Source organism: Neomonachus schauinslandi, chromosome 6, assembly GCF_002201575.2.
Source record: "Neomonachus schauinslandi chromosome 6, ASM220157v2, whole genome shotgun sequence".
In the NCBI taxonomy this organism is placed as follows: Eukaryota; Metazoa; Chordata; class Mammalia; order Carnivora; family Phocidae; genus Neomonachus; species Neomonachus schauinslandi.
The window spans coordinates 13854106-13868740 of record NC_058408.1 but is presented as its reverse complement, the minus strand read 5'-3'; the positions used below and the strand labels follow the sequence as shown (position 1 = coordinate 13868740).

Below are 14635 nucleotides of genomic sequence, written 5' to 3'. Positions count from 1 at the left end.
CGAAGTGATGGCTGGCCATAGTTTGCTGACCCCTGGTTTATATAGTCTGTACCATCTATAATTTTAGGCATTTGCAAGTTCCCTATAACAAATTTAAACTTTGTCTTTTCATTTTAACAACCTGAGAACAAACACACATTGTAATTCAACTGGATTTACTACTTATAAGGTGATGTACACATACAGCTTCTAATACAAGTACTTACTATGTGCTATGCCCATTTTTAAGTGTTTTACATGCATTAGCTCATTTCATTCTCACATAATAACCCTATAAGGTGGTATATGAGATACACAGAAACAGAGATGTTAAGGGCAATTTGCCCAAAGTGACACACCTAGGAAATGTTAGAAACAGGTTTCAAACTCCAGCAATCTGGTTCTGGAGCCTGAATGCTCAACGAAGTACAGCCAAGAACAGAATTCTAATACTACACAATTCCAGTATCCAGTTCTCATTTTTGTTTACGAGTGCTGTAGCAGCAGGTGGTCCTATTTTAATTGTTCAGACAGATTTAATATACATCTATGTAAAGTCAAATGACTCACAGTTAGGCATTATATTCTTTTGAACAGAAAATAGGAATGGAAGATCTGAATCAACGCAAGGCACAGGGCAGTAAAAGTGGTGAAGGTGCGTTGAATCTGAAGAACCAAAGCTGTAGCCATGAGTAAAATGTACACTGTAAGCAATTAACTAAATGGAGATAGTGTCTCATTTAATGTGGGTTTGTATTTTCCAGATCTCCTTCGGCATTCTGAATGAATAAAACCTATATGGACACACATTTTAAAAAAAAATGTGGCGATTCGAATATATATTTTAAACAAACTCTAGAGAACCACTAAAAGGGTCCTATATGTTACTCAGGTTTCAGATCTTTGCATTTGATTATAAGAAATATGCGTCTAATAGGAATTAGCATTAAGCCAAAAAAGGGCTACAGTTCTGACTACGTTGATCCAAATGGGTCTTTTCTCCATTACCTCTATGTTAATAATCACCCTTTTGTTTTCCTTTTATTACAACAAATATTTTGTTCATTTCCTTTAATACTATTTCTTTGGAAGAAATGTAGTCCGAAAGACCTATTATCTCTGAATATAATACTGCACCTTTAATAAAATTCACTGGAAGCCACTTTAACATGTATTATAATAAAGATCCTTTGTCTAAAAGAAGACTCAGTATCACCCGGTTCTCAAGTAACTTACTTTTTGAAGACTTAGTTTTCTTATCAATGGGTGAATGACTAGGTCTAAATATTAATGTGAAATTAACTCAATGCATGATTATAATCTCCAACTAAAATTGCAGGTTACTTCGGAAGTTATAATCTAGTACTTTACTTTAGAAAAGAAAATGTGGTGGTCCTAACATTAGATAAGGGTTAGCAATCAGATTCAATCCACTGAAATTTATCTTCAGTTAATTTCATTTAAAAAATATTGCTGTAACAAACATAGCTTAGGAAAATATAACTGATGGTATTACTAACAATGTATGCCAAACTTTTGATTTTATTTTACTTTATTTATTTATTTGACAGAGATAGACACAGAGAGAGAGGGAACACAAGCAGGGGGAGTGGGAGAGGGAGAAGCAGGCTTCCCGTGGAGCAGGGCGCTGGATGCGGGGCTCGATCCCAGGACCCAGGGATCATGACCTGAGCTGAAGGCAGACGCTTAACGACTGAGCCACCCAGGTGCCCCTGTAAGCAAAACGTCTTTATAACATCATTAAAATTGTCACCTTACTTGATTTTATACTGTTTTTTTTTTTTTTGAGAAAATAAAATACCTTAAAAAACTTTTAACTAGAAGAACCCAATTTATTCCATGATGTTACTCAAATAGGAATCAGATATGACTATCAAGTAAAACAATTACTTTAAAAAGACTTCTTGGGGCGCCTGGGTGGTTTAGTTGGTTAAGCGTCTGACTCTTGATTTTGGCTCAGGTCATGATCTCACAATCAGAGTTGTGAGATACAGCCCCATGTCTGGCTCCATGCTGGGTGTGGAGCCTGTTTGAGATATTCTCTCTCCGCCCGCCCCCAACTCTCTCTCAAAAAAAAAGAAAGAAAAAGACTTCTTAAAAACCCCATAAAAACACACACAAAAAATACATTTAACATACGTGCCATTCAGAGTTCAAACCACTTTTTTCCCCTTCAGTTTCAACTAACCAGACTCCTGCAAGCCAAACCCCTGTTAATGAGCCAATAATATTAGAGTCAGTCAGTCAAGCTGCTTCACTTATATCTCTCAGGGAAAACTGGCATCAACTGGCCTCACAGAAATAAAGTCATTATAGGAGACCATCACATGATCAATAGCTCATTTATTTCCTTGGCAGTAACACTGAAAATCATTGTATGGAAACACTTTATCTTCAAGATATTTTCTTAAATAAGGTCTTTCCTATTTAAGAGGAAACCTGGAAATATATAACTTTCTTGTATAAAAACCTGTGTTTATTAAGCATTCATACTTGTAAAGTTTAAATTATAGTAAAATTAAGTGAATTACCACTTAGTTAATTTGAATAATAGTCACATTTATAAAACAATTTCTCTTCATTTGGAATTCAATGGAAATGATATCTTTTGAGAATAGTTTGCATTGGGTATAATATCTAAGATAACCGTTAACTAACAGCTTTCTTAAAATACTCAAAATGAATAGAATTATAGTCCCACTATCTATATAAAGTTGGATTCTGTAAAAGGAAATGACCTGAGTAGTCAGGCATTTTGGTTTTGTGTAGGCGGTAGTACATTACGTAAAGTTTCTGGTTCAAAAAAGAAGACTCAGGAAGCTGCCTTAGTCCAAACTTACTGTTCATATGTTCACAAAGGACTGGCAGTTGACTGACAAACCAAGGACTCTCAAATAGCAGTCAACAATGTATAAGCAGGCATGGTAGGAGATGAAGCCCAAGAAAGCCAAAACTGATCCCCCCCAATAACTAAGAGCTAACTACTCTATCAACAACTATTACTTTTTGAAGACTCTCTTAGCAATAACTACTATTCCTAAGAGGATAAAATATAGCAACTACAGAAAAATTAGGGAACAATTTCCTTGCCTGGACAATGACAAAAATAATTACATAATAAGACGACAGATATGTGTGTCTACTGAAGAAACCCAACAAGTTCATTAAAAACAAAAATATTTCCAATGTAACAAAAAAGGTAATTGACTACAACTGTCAAATATCCAGATAAGGAAAAAGAAATCAAATATTCTTTATCACCTAGTACATGGTAAAATTCTCATCTTCATCTCTGTAAAACACAGATTATTTCTTCTACAAAGTTAAGTAGCTCTAGCAGTGGAGTGCTAAAACGAAGTTAAATGTTGCTAAATACCATTGCTTAACTGGCTTTTAAAAATATAAGGAAATAGTCATTTATGTATTAGTTTCTATATGATTAAAAACTCAATGTGTACAAAAACAATGTATGAGGAGTACCTAGTCAAGAGCTATGCTGATGAATGTATGCTATGACTGATCACAAGCTTAAGAAAATAGTTTCAGAATTACATGTCTCGATATTCATGTTACCTTTTACTTAAGAAAGGAAAGGTTCTTTGGTCATAAAAGTACAAATTAAAATTAACATATAATAGTATAGATCAAGACAATGGGTGACTAAACATGCAAACAGTGAGCCTTAAAGATGCCACATCAAGGGCTAAATTTCATGACTAATTCAACAAAATATTATCTGCGAGAATTATTTTAAGTTTGATTAAAATTTCTGCTGCTCATGACAATTTATAAATTTCCTTCTTTAGTGGTAATATATTTGTCAAAGTAAGTCTTTATCTCAGCCTAGTAACCTATTGAATGATTAACAGAATTAAATCCTTTTATATATCTTGGGGAAGGCCATCTTAGGAAAAACAGAATAACCCTAACATTAAATGTTAACATTTAAGCTAGTTTAGAAATTCCTTGACCTACCTATTTAAACCATTAATCAGAATTAACTTTTTCTCTTTTTGAAAGAGGTAGCAGGGAGGTAGGGGAACATATCTTATTATAAAACATGTAAATAATTGTAACTTTACATTAACACCAGCCAATGCATATCGAACAGAATTCTCTAAGTGGGCGAAAAGGCTGGGAGGAACCTGTAGAGAACAGGAGCTTTAAAGTCAAATCTATGAATCTGGAAGCTAAATTTGACTATTAGCCAGAGAACCTTGAACAAATTACTTATCTTCTGATTTTGTTTATTCATCATAAAAATGCTGTAATTTCTACCTTGAAGGGATTCTGTGGGATGAGAGTGGATACTTATGTGTGAGAGCAGTCATTTCATCTTTCAACAACCTCTATACCAAATAAAGTGGTCACTGAAATACCAAATCATTTTGCTTTTAAGGTAGAACCACACTACCTGAATATTATATATTCAATAAATATTGAATAGTTACCATGTATGATCAATGAATCTGATACATACCACACTGAGTCCTGAGGATATAATAATAAAAGCACAGACCTTATCCTTTCTGTGTTCTTAAACCACTGTGAATCATGGGGAGAAGGGGAATAACAGACATTTGCAAAAATCTTGCATGCAATTTCAAGAAATTTGTGCACGCCTTAAAGATTTTCAAGGATCTTAAAAAAAAAACTAAAAAACAAAAAATTAATGCTGTGTATCTGAGTTAGTCCTATACAGATATACAAATATAAAAAAAATAAATTATAGAAAATCATCCTTCCAAGTGAACAGTCTCAGGTTCTCTACCAAAGAGAAAAAGCTCATTTCCTATAATGGGCCCCAAAGCTCCCCTAACTTGCACTCAACTGGAGGTGCTAATGGCAATTGCTATTTTGTTACCACAGGAACACCCAGAAAGCCTTCTTTCCTCCTTAACAAGCCATCTGGGGGGGGAAAAAAAAAATCATACATGGCTTTAGAAAAAAGTATTAATTCTACTTTCCAGATAGTCATTTAATAAGGCAAGCTCATTTATTCTTTAAATTTGAAAAACATTCTTCTGATTTCAACTTAATTTAACGACTTCAAGAGTCATTCAAAACTTCTTACACTCTAATCACTTTCCAAATGTAAACTACCGAATAAGAAGCTGCCTAAATGAAATAAAGACGAAGTCTAAAACAAACAAATAATTTAGCGTCTAAAAAATAATTCATTCCAATTCATGTCAACATGCATATATTAGAGCACATCTAGGCAAGTTCTAATATGTATCAGATGAGTCTCATTCATTGATCATACATGGTAACTATTCAATATTTATTGAATATATAATATATTCTGAATTTCTAGAATAAGAATGAAGACAACTTTTTATTACAGGTATCTAGCATAATGCTTGACACAGAACAGATTAAAAAAAGATCTGTTGAACAGACCAATGAATGATTAAATGAATGAATGAATAACAGGAAAAAGTATGACTTCACTAAAAATTTAGACAATCCAGATTTCAAATTTTCTGCCACATTAACAAGGCAGACACTCTTAATTTTTTAGCTAAGTGAATGTGGTGGTAAAGGATAAATCATCAAAGATGGTTTAAAAGTTTCCAGCTTGACATTCATAAAAATGCTAAGAAACTATACTAATATTAATGAGTTCCTTGGCCAAAATCACACTGGCCATTGCTTTGATTCCTCATTGTTGAAACAGAAACCTGACTCAAACATATCTGATAGTATTGCATTCACCTCAAGATAAAATGACAAAAAAAAAAAAGAAAATAGGCATTTATTTAAAAAAATGCACATTTTCCACTATGCAGTTTTTCAGACCTAAAGATCCAAATAATAACTAAATAGGAATGAAACTACAGAAAAAAGAAAAAAAGATCCAGAATTAATATAGTTTATTCTTAAGGTTTTTTTTTTTTTTTTTTAAAGCAAACCACATAAATTTAAATATATAGTTTAGTTCATACTATCAATAATAATTCAGTATTTTCATCAAGGACTTAATTGTAAAATTTGTTTAGTTCAACCTTTAGAATCTCAAAAACAAACCAGAAATTGATTTTAAGTATAAGTCACTAATAAAGTAAAAAGTAGTAAAAGTGTATCTAAATTATAAGTATGATCTACCCATTAAATTAATCAAATTTTAAAAGGCAGGTTTACAACAAAATACTTATGCTTTTTGGTCCTTAATTTCAAAATTGTATGTGAATGATGAGGCAGGAAAAGGAGACAGACACTCTCAGCTATGTTTTGTAAAAATGTAATATAAACCACTTACAGGAACAACTTGCACAAAAAATATATTCATTTCCTGACATACACAAAAATCATAGGATTTTTATTATTTAATTGTATAAAACTTGTAATTAGGAATAAATTACAAAATAAAATATCAGTTCTACTTTCAACAAATTGTTAGAGAGAGATAAATCATCTATTATTTACCCATTTGGTGCCTAAAAACTGAAAATCTAACCTTGACATTGGAGAAAAAGTTGAAGTCAAGATGGGACGTCAGTGTAACAGGAATTCTAGGTGAGTTAAAAAATCAGCATATTCTTTCCAGTTTGGATATTCCTGAAATAGCGTACCGTAGTCAGACAAATAGGATGTATACCAGGATGGTTAAGAATTGTTTTTATTTTTTTTTATTTTTATTTTTTTTAAAGATTTTATTTATTTATTTGACAGAGAGAGAGAGAGACAGCGAGAGAGGGAACACAAGCAGGGGGAGTGGGAGAAGGAGAAGCAGGCTCCCAGCAGAGCAGGGAGCCCGATGCGGGACTCGATTCCAGGACCCTGGGATCATGACCTGAGCTGAAGGCAGTCGCTTAACCAACTGAGCCACCCAGGCGCCCCAAGAATTGTTTTTAGATATACCAGAATCACGATACAAATACGGTATTTGGGCTAGTTATTTAAACCATATTTGTTCCTGTTTCACCATTTCTAAAATGCAAAAAAACCCGATAGCACCCATCTCAAAAGGTTTACAGGAGATATATGTCCATAAAACCTGGCACTAAGTAATGACTCAGTAGTAGCATCCCTGGCGGCACTGAGACTTCATAACTGGGATAAAACATAATACACTCATAGTATGGTAAATGTCTGATCAATGAAGGAAAAGAATTTCATTCAGAAGCACTGATTAAGCGCTAGGAACTATGTTATACCCTGATGCCATAAGAATGAATGAATTCTATGCTGATAACTGAAAATAAGATAAGCACTTTAAGAGAATTGAAGGACGGTTTCTCTGTATCATAAGGAGTTACCTAACTATAATTTGGGTAGAAGGTGAAAGGGAGAGGAAGTCATACTTTTTAATTAAATAGTCATCTATCCTACACATCAGTATCACTACAGCAAGAGCAGACCAATCTATATAGCACATTTTGTCTCGCTCCCTTAACAAGGTATTGATTGAATGGCGAAACATTAAGAAAGGTACCTACTAGATTACTGAAGAGGGAATTCAGGGGTAATGGAAATGTCCTATATCTTGTTTTGTGTGGTGATTACACAGTATATACAATTGTCAAAACTAAAAATACTAAACACGTAAGAAGGGTTTTATTTTATGCTAATGCCATAGGACACCATTAAAAAATATGGCTCATTTAAAAAAGTACTTCCTGCTTTCTCACTGGAAAATGTGAGATTTTAAAAGTGTCACCAAATCTATCCCCATTATAAAAGGTTCTACAGAATGATCTAATCTCATTCAAAACATTTTAGGCAAGATATTCTTTTCACTTGTAGTGATAGGTGATGCAAAGAACATCTTTGAGATCACAGACTACTAGAATCCTTCAAGGTCTCATTCACTGCAGAATCTAAGAATGGACATACATTTTTTCAGCCATAGTTCACCTGTTTTTCAATGCTTCTAGTTTGACACTGTCAGTGGGAAATTTGCTTGTTTCACTGCTTGTCCTGTGTATGCCTGGAGGAAAAGGTCTTCGGGAAAAATAGGCCTGGCATCACAGAGTTTTCAAATAGAAATCCAAAACCCAGCTTCTAGCCCCAGAATGTGCATGGCAATTTTGGACAACTCACTTGTGCTCATGATAATCTCCTGTCACAGCACTGTCATGAAGATAAAGCGCATTAATTTGTGAAAGCACTTTGAAAAGTCAAAGCAATTATTCCAAAGTGGCACTGGAGATGGGGTACTGCAGACACAGTCAAACCCCAAACAAATCCTGGCATTTATATGTTCTTAGGGAACACTCATACATATCTCATTTGAACTAGAATGGAACTTTTAAGGAGTAGAAACAGGTAGGTCACTCCCACTGCAAAAAAAAAAAGGGTGTGTGTGTGGGTGAGGAGGTCTCTTCCAGTACTAAACTTCCAGAACTCTAGAATTCTGGGATTTGATCTTCCAAGACACCTGGTATAATCTAGTAAATTAAAAAAGGGAAGTGAGGGAATAAGGCCTATGTTAAGAGAAATTCTTTTGTCCCTAGCCTTGTCAACAATCAACGATACGAATTGCTCTCGAACTAGAGAGAGACCTTTACTCCCAAAATATCGTAGAGTGTTAGGCAATCAGAAAGCATTTACTGTATTCCTTCACAAATCTTTAGCACACACCTCAACGCCTTCCTCAAATCGCTTCCATCCCAGGCACGAGTGAGAGCAAGGCCTAAGTGTCTTCAGATCATCCATCACAACTCCCTCCCCCTCCATTCCAGGTCCAGCGGCCTCCGGCCCTCACACCCTTTCCTGATCTCCCACCCTCAGGGCCGCCAGCCTCACCAGCTGTTCCCGGCGGCTGGAGCTCCGATCGGTTGGCGCCCGGCGGCCCCGAACATTAACGACACCCAGGAGCCTGGCCTCGAGGCTCCGGCCCGAGAACAGACTCCAACTACCAGAGTACCAGCGACTTCCAAAAGCAGTTCAGCATTTTGAGCTGAGCTTCCGGAAGCAGACGGGAGGCGGAAACCGGATGCCGGGAGCAACCATTCCCTCTCCTCCCCCACCGCCCTCCTCGCCTGGAATCTCTTCCTTCTACTCACAGAAAAGAGAGAGGCAAATCCCAGGAACCTTTTCCTACATAAATTTCTTAATTTTTCTGCTAGTATTCTGCAAACTGAAACGGGGTGGAAAATAAAAGTGGAGTACACGAGAAGTTGAACCCCCGGGACCCGCATTATGGTTTAGCCCGGTTGCCGTGGAGACCGATAGTAACACCCGCCCTCGGGCAGACGCCGGGAGGCTATGGCCACGTTAGCTCGGCTGCAAGCTCGGTCGAAGTTCGTAGCTCAGCAGTACTACTTCAGGAACAGGTAAGGCGTCAACGAGGGAACAGCGCAGAGGGCTGTCTTCACCCCAGCCAGGTGTTCCTCAGCAGGAGTTTCCTGTTAACAAAGTTCCTGAATCAGTAAATACCACCCACTTCTCCCCTTCGTTTGTCGTCCTGAAACTTAATCGCAAGTTTAAAAAGTAGTGTTACCATGGTGGGGGATTATAGATGGGAGTGGGGGCGAGACATAGTTACCAGCTTGAGAGGATTTAAGAAACAGCCCACTATAGGGGCGCCTGGGTGGCTCAGTCGTTAAGCGTCTGCCTTCGGCTCAGGTCGTGATCCCGGGGTCCTGGGATGGAGCCCCGCATCGGGCTCCCTGCTCGGTGGGAAGCCTGCTTCTCCCTCTCCCACTCCCCCTGCTTGTGTTCCCTCTCTCGCTGTGTCTCTCTCTGTCAAATAAATAAATAAAATCTTTAAAAAAAAAAAAGAAAGAAAGAAACAGCCCACTATAGATAAAATTGTAGAATAAAGTGTTTTTCTTTGACATCATCACTCCACAGTTTGATGAAACCAATGTCCTCCCTGTTGAAGTTTTAATAGCCTGACTGGGATCACCCAGGCTCCCTAGCAGGGTGCGCTTAGTGTGTCTCCCACCTCCCTGGGGATTCGAGCCTCCATTATTGCACAAATATTGACTCAACTGTTCTAACGACTCATTTGTCTTCCCAAAGTGACAGTATCTAAACTATTCTGATAAGATAATCAGTATCAATATGTTAACTAATAGAAGAGGAATAAGGAAGATACTAGTAGCCTTATCCATCTGTCTACACCCAAACTTCTCCCTCGGGGAAGAGTTTTGTTTTGACCACGGCTTTCTGGAAGCGATGCCTCAGGGGATTTTCCAATTTAAGAGAAACAGTAAAAGAGTCAATTAGATAATGGTAGACCATAGTGAGATGGCTGACCAAGGAAAAATATGTCGGTAAGACAGGATTTTGCTGAGCTGTTCTTAGTCTAACATTTATCTCCCCTACCACATTCTTAGAGTGCTGCGTATCTCTTACAGTACTTACTCACAATTCAATTTTACGTTCTGTTTGGAGATCTCTATCATGCCTCTGAAATGGGGAGTGCCTGTTTTTTGCTTATCATTTAGGTCTCTAGTGTCTATCATAGTTCCTCATTCATGATAGATGCACAGTAATTCTTTGTCTAATAATTCCACAGATGAGTCGTTGAATCAATCATTGGTCCTGGTTTAAGTAAACTACTAAAAATTGCTAAAGATAGAAATTACTTATTATGTCTATATTACTATGATTATAGATAAATACCTTACCCACTTACTGAGCATTCATTTAGAGGATGTGTCCTATGTTCATGATATGCCTATATGAAGAAGTAAGCTGCATCCCTCCTGATGTTCACAGCCAAATGTGGAATATAGGCATTTAAAAAGGAATTACGGTAGAGTAAGGATGAACAGGAAGTGAAACAACTAACATTTCTTGAGCACTGATTATATGCTGGGAATTGTGCTAGGAACTTTTTCATATAATACTTCATTTGGTTATCACAGTGTTGCAAGTTAACTTATTAATCTCTATTTTTAGAGCTCAAAAACACTGTTCTAGAAAAAGGCTGGTGAAGTGCCATAGAAATGCAAATAGACATGATTTTTTTTCCTGTAGATTTCAGTGTCAACTTTTGTCCCCATCTCCTGGCTTTGGGCATAGGTACATTTTCCCCAAATTGGAGGTTACTTGGAGAAGAGACTAGAGCTATGAAAAGTCTGTGATGAGAATAGGCTGGCATTCCTTACATTTCATTTATTATTATTATTATTAATATTTTCAATAAAAAGGAAAGTCTCTAAAGATCATGAAGGAATCAAAATTCCAAAGTTTGCCTAATTAAAACAACAAACAACAACAGGGTATTGATAAGTTTGGGGACAGAAACCATATAAAATATTAATATATGAAAAAAGTAAAAAAGGTGGTTTCTTTAAGAAATTATTGTCATTTCCCATGTGTTATTGGCTAGATCAGCTCTTTGTAAACTGTAGTGTACATTAGAATCACTTAAGAATGTTGTTAGGATATAGATTCTGATTCAATGGGTCTCAGTTAAGGTGAGAGAATCTACATTTCTCACAAGAGTTCCTGTGAGGCCCCATTTTGCAAAAAAAAAAGGGGGGGGGAGACTTTGTAGAAAAAGAACTACGTATGGGTCTATCATTTAATTCTTAAACATCCTTACAAATTATATATTTATTCCCTCTTTGCATGAGGGAAGGAAAATGAGATTTATACAGAGAAAATTCACAAGCCATTCAAAGTAATGTTAGTTTGATGGAAGGATATTAAGCCAAGAAACCAGAATAGATGGCTACTGTAGAGTTAGAATTAATGGTCTACACAGGTGTAAACTTTATTAAAAATGTAATGAGAACTTTTACAGAAATAAAATTAAAGGAGAAAGTTTTTAAAAAATTTTTTAAAACCAATTTTTTAAAAATATTTTCAGTTAAAAATATAATAAATGAATTTAAAAATAGAGTAGTCACTACTGAAATGTAAATGCTTTAGGAAAGTAACATGGAGGACATATCCAGGAGATTTAGTATGTGAATGGTAGTCACTGCAGAATTAGGGAGTGGGAGTGAGAAAAAGATAAATTAGTAATAAAGAAATAACCAAAGAAAACATTCCTAAACTAAAGAAAGAGTATGGGCTTTGAATGGAAAGGACTCTGAGTACCAGACAGGATTATTTTAAGACATACTTCTTAGATATTATCTGGCAAAATTTCAAGGATACAGAAAAAAATTTTACGGGCTCCTAATCTAAGACAGAAAAGATAAAGTTATTTGCCAAGGAAGAGAGAAGCATTGAATGGCTCATGTGCAACACAGGGACCTAGAAGAGAAAAGGACAATAATTACTGATTATTCAAGGCAATATCTAAAAAACCTAAACCCAACAAAGATCTTACTCATTTTTTTTTGATAAAAGAAAGACATTTTCAGATACATAAAGACTCAGAGTTATGCCATCCATATACTCTTTCTGAGGAAATGTATTTAAGAAGGCACTCTCTGAAATCAAATGAGAATTAAATTAGAACAAAGATCTCAAGATAGGGGAAGAGGAGCAAAAGAAATAATAGAAACAATAATGAACAATTATACGTGTAGTATTTGTAGTTAAATCGAGACGAACACTCTTACTGAGATTTATGGGATACCTCTAATTCTATGCAGTTAAAGGAATCTAATAGGCACTTGCAGTTTGCTTCCTAAATATCTCCTTGTGCAAGTTCAAAAATTCATTAATACATTTTGCACCTTCCGAAGTCTTGCTAATTGTCCCGCTAATACGTAATGCAGGTCATTCTTTATCCAGCTTGTAATACCAATTTCCTCCCCACTCTTCCAGCCTATGTGATAATAACAATTATTCTAGAGGCCAGTCTCTTCAGTGACCTTAGAACTCCCCACAGTCTCTCCCAGTACCCAGTCCCAAAGACAGTGCCATATGTTTAAAGTTTATAGTACTGCTTGCCATAGTATCTTTCAGTTTTTATAGTTTTATGGAGCCAAAGTTGTCAGTCTATTTTTTTGACTTTGGGGATTTTACCTCTCTTGGAATGATCTTTCTCAACCATGGTTATAAGAAAATTTTCTGTATTTACTAACAATATTTTAAAAGTTTTATTACATTTTTCTTCACTGTGCAATTGTGTTTATGTGCATGCATCGTGTGAGAGAGGGGCTTAACTCTTAGTATAGAAATTGTCTCAAACCCTTAATCGAACATTCCACACTTTGTTTACTGGTTTTAAATGTTGCAAGACAAATTAAAGTTGTAAAAATTGCAAAGGAAGAAGCAAAATTGACTTTATTCACTGACAACATGATTGTGTGCATAGAAAACTAAGCTACCTACAAAAATGACCTAGAAATAAATGAATTTAGCAAGGCTGTAGGACACAATACCCAATACACAAAAATCAATTGTCTTTTTATATAATAGCAACGAGCAATTGTAATTTAAAACTACAAAAACAATTCAATTTATAATAGCCTCAAATGCATGTCACTTTATCTGTTGACCTTGTAGAAATCTCTTGTGTACACAATTTGTGCACAAAAGTATTTTACGTACAGGGTTATGTGTAAAGGTGTTCGTTAAAGCGTTATTTCTAATAGGAAAAAAAAACCCTGAAAAGTTTTGAGATGCCATTCTTTTGTGTGTATATACACATACATGCACATATATACATACATATATATTTAAAAATACTGAAATAATCTGAAACTTAACAAAAGTTGCAATACAGTACAGAGGTTTTTTGTTTTTGTTTTTGTTTTTTTCACAAATCATATGAGGGTAAGTTTCAACCTGATGGCCCATTGCAACCCCCCCCAATTCTTTACACTTAAGGGCATTGGATAACCACAATTCTACCATCAAAATCAAGAAATTAACATTGATTCATTTCTGCCATCTAATCTTCAGACTGCATTCAAGCTTTGCCAATTGTTTCATTAATGTTCTTTATAGCAAAAGGATCATATGTATCTTACCTCTTTAGTTATCTTTAATATGGAACATTTTCTCAGTCTTTCTTTAATTTTCATAACCTTCTTTTGAAGATCACAGATCAATTATTTTGTAAAATTTCACTCAATTTGGGTTTATCTGAGTTTTTTCTTCTTGATTCAATTCAGGTTATGTATCTCTGGCAGAAATATCACAGAAGTGATTCTGTAGTCTTTTTAGTGCATCCTACCAGATATTGCATAATTTTAATTTGTCCCATTACTGATGGTATTTATTTGGACCATTGACTAAGATAATTTCAGCTAGACTTCTCTACTGTAATGTTCTCCTTTTTTCCCTTTGTAATTAGTAGGTATTTTTAAAAAGCAGGTGATTTGAAACTGTGTATGTATTCTGTTCCTCCTCAGTTTTTCAATTTGTTTATTATGCATACCATTATGGACTCATAGGTTCCTATTCTGTGGGTTAACATTACTTCTATTACTTATGTTCATGCTAGCATTGTCCTCTATTTGTTCAATGGGAGCCACTAGAAGCTTTTCTTTGTGTTCTAATCATCATCATAATTTCTTGCTTTCTGACACACACAAAAAATGTTCCAGGCTTATCTTTTTCTTTTCCCACCCCAGCTCTGGAGTCATCCATTTCTTCAAGGAACCCTTGCTTCTTTTAGTGGATGCCCATGCCATTGGGTGTTGCTACTCTCAGACTCTCTCAAGTGGACAGAGCTAGAAAAGATGTGTATGTATGCATTTGCATGCAATCTACATCTGTACTTACCCACATTTTTCATTTTAAACATAAAAAGTCTAGCAGTTCATGA

General features: G+C 35.5%; 2 protein-coding genes across 4 annotated transcripts in view; one reads left to right on the top strand and one right to left on the bottom strand.

Annotated features, from left to right (window-relative positions):
- Positions 1-9123, bottom strand: part of GPATCH2 (G-patch domain containing 2) — a 170620-nt gene extending 161497 nt beyond the window's left edge. The window contains exon 1 of one of the 3 annotated variants that reach the window (XM_021698398.1): positions 8752-9123. In XM_021698398.1, the coding sequence (XP_021554073.1) occupies positions 8752-8807 (56 nt within the window). In that variant the 5' untranslated portion in view covers positions 8808-9123. Of the gene's footprint in view, positions 1-6460; positions 6517-8751 lie in introns of those variants that run through there. The other 2 variants (XM_021698396.1, XM_021698397.1) reach the window with 2 other exon arrangements.
- A 90-nt stretch (positions 9124-9213) lies between these two features.
- The window catches only part of SPATA17 (spermatogenesis associated 17), a 167778-nt gene continuing 162356 nt past the window's right edge, over positions 9214-14635 (top strand). Inside the window, exon 1 of the mRNA XM_021698447.1 lies at positions 9214-9281. Within this exon, the coding sequence (XP_021554122.1) occupies positions 9214-9281 (68 nt within the window). The remainder of the gene's footprint in view (positions 9282-14635) is intronic.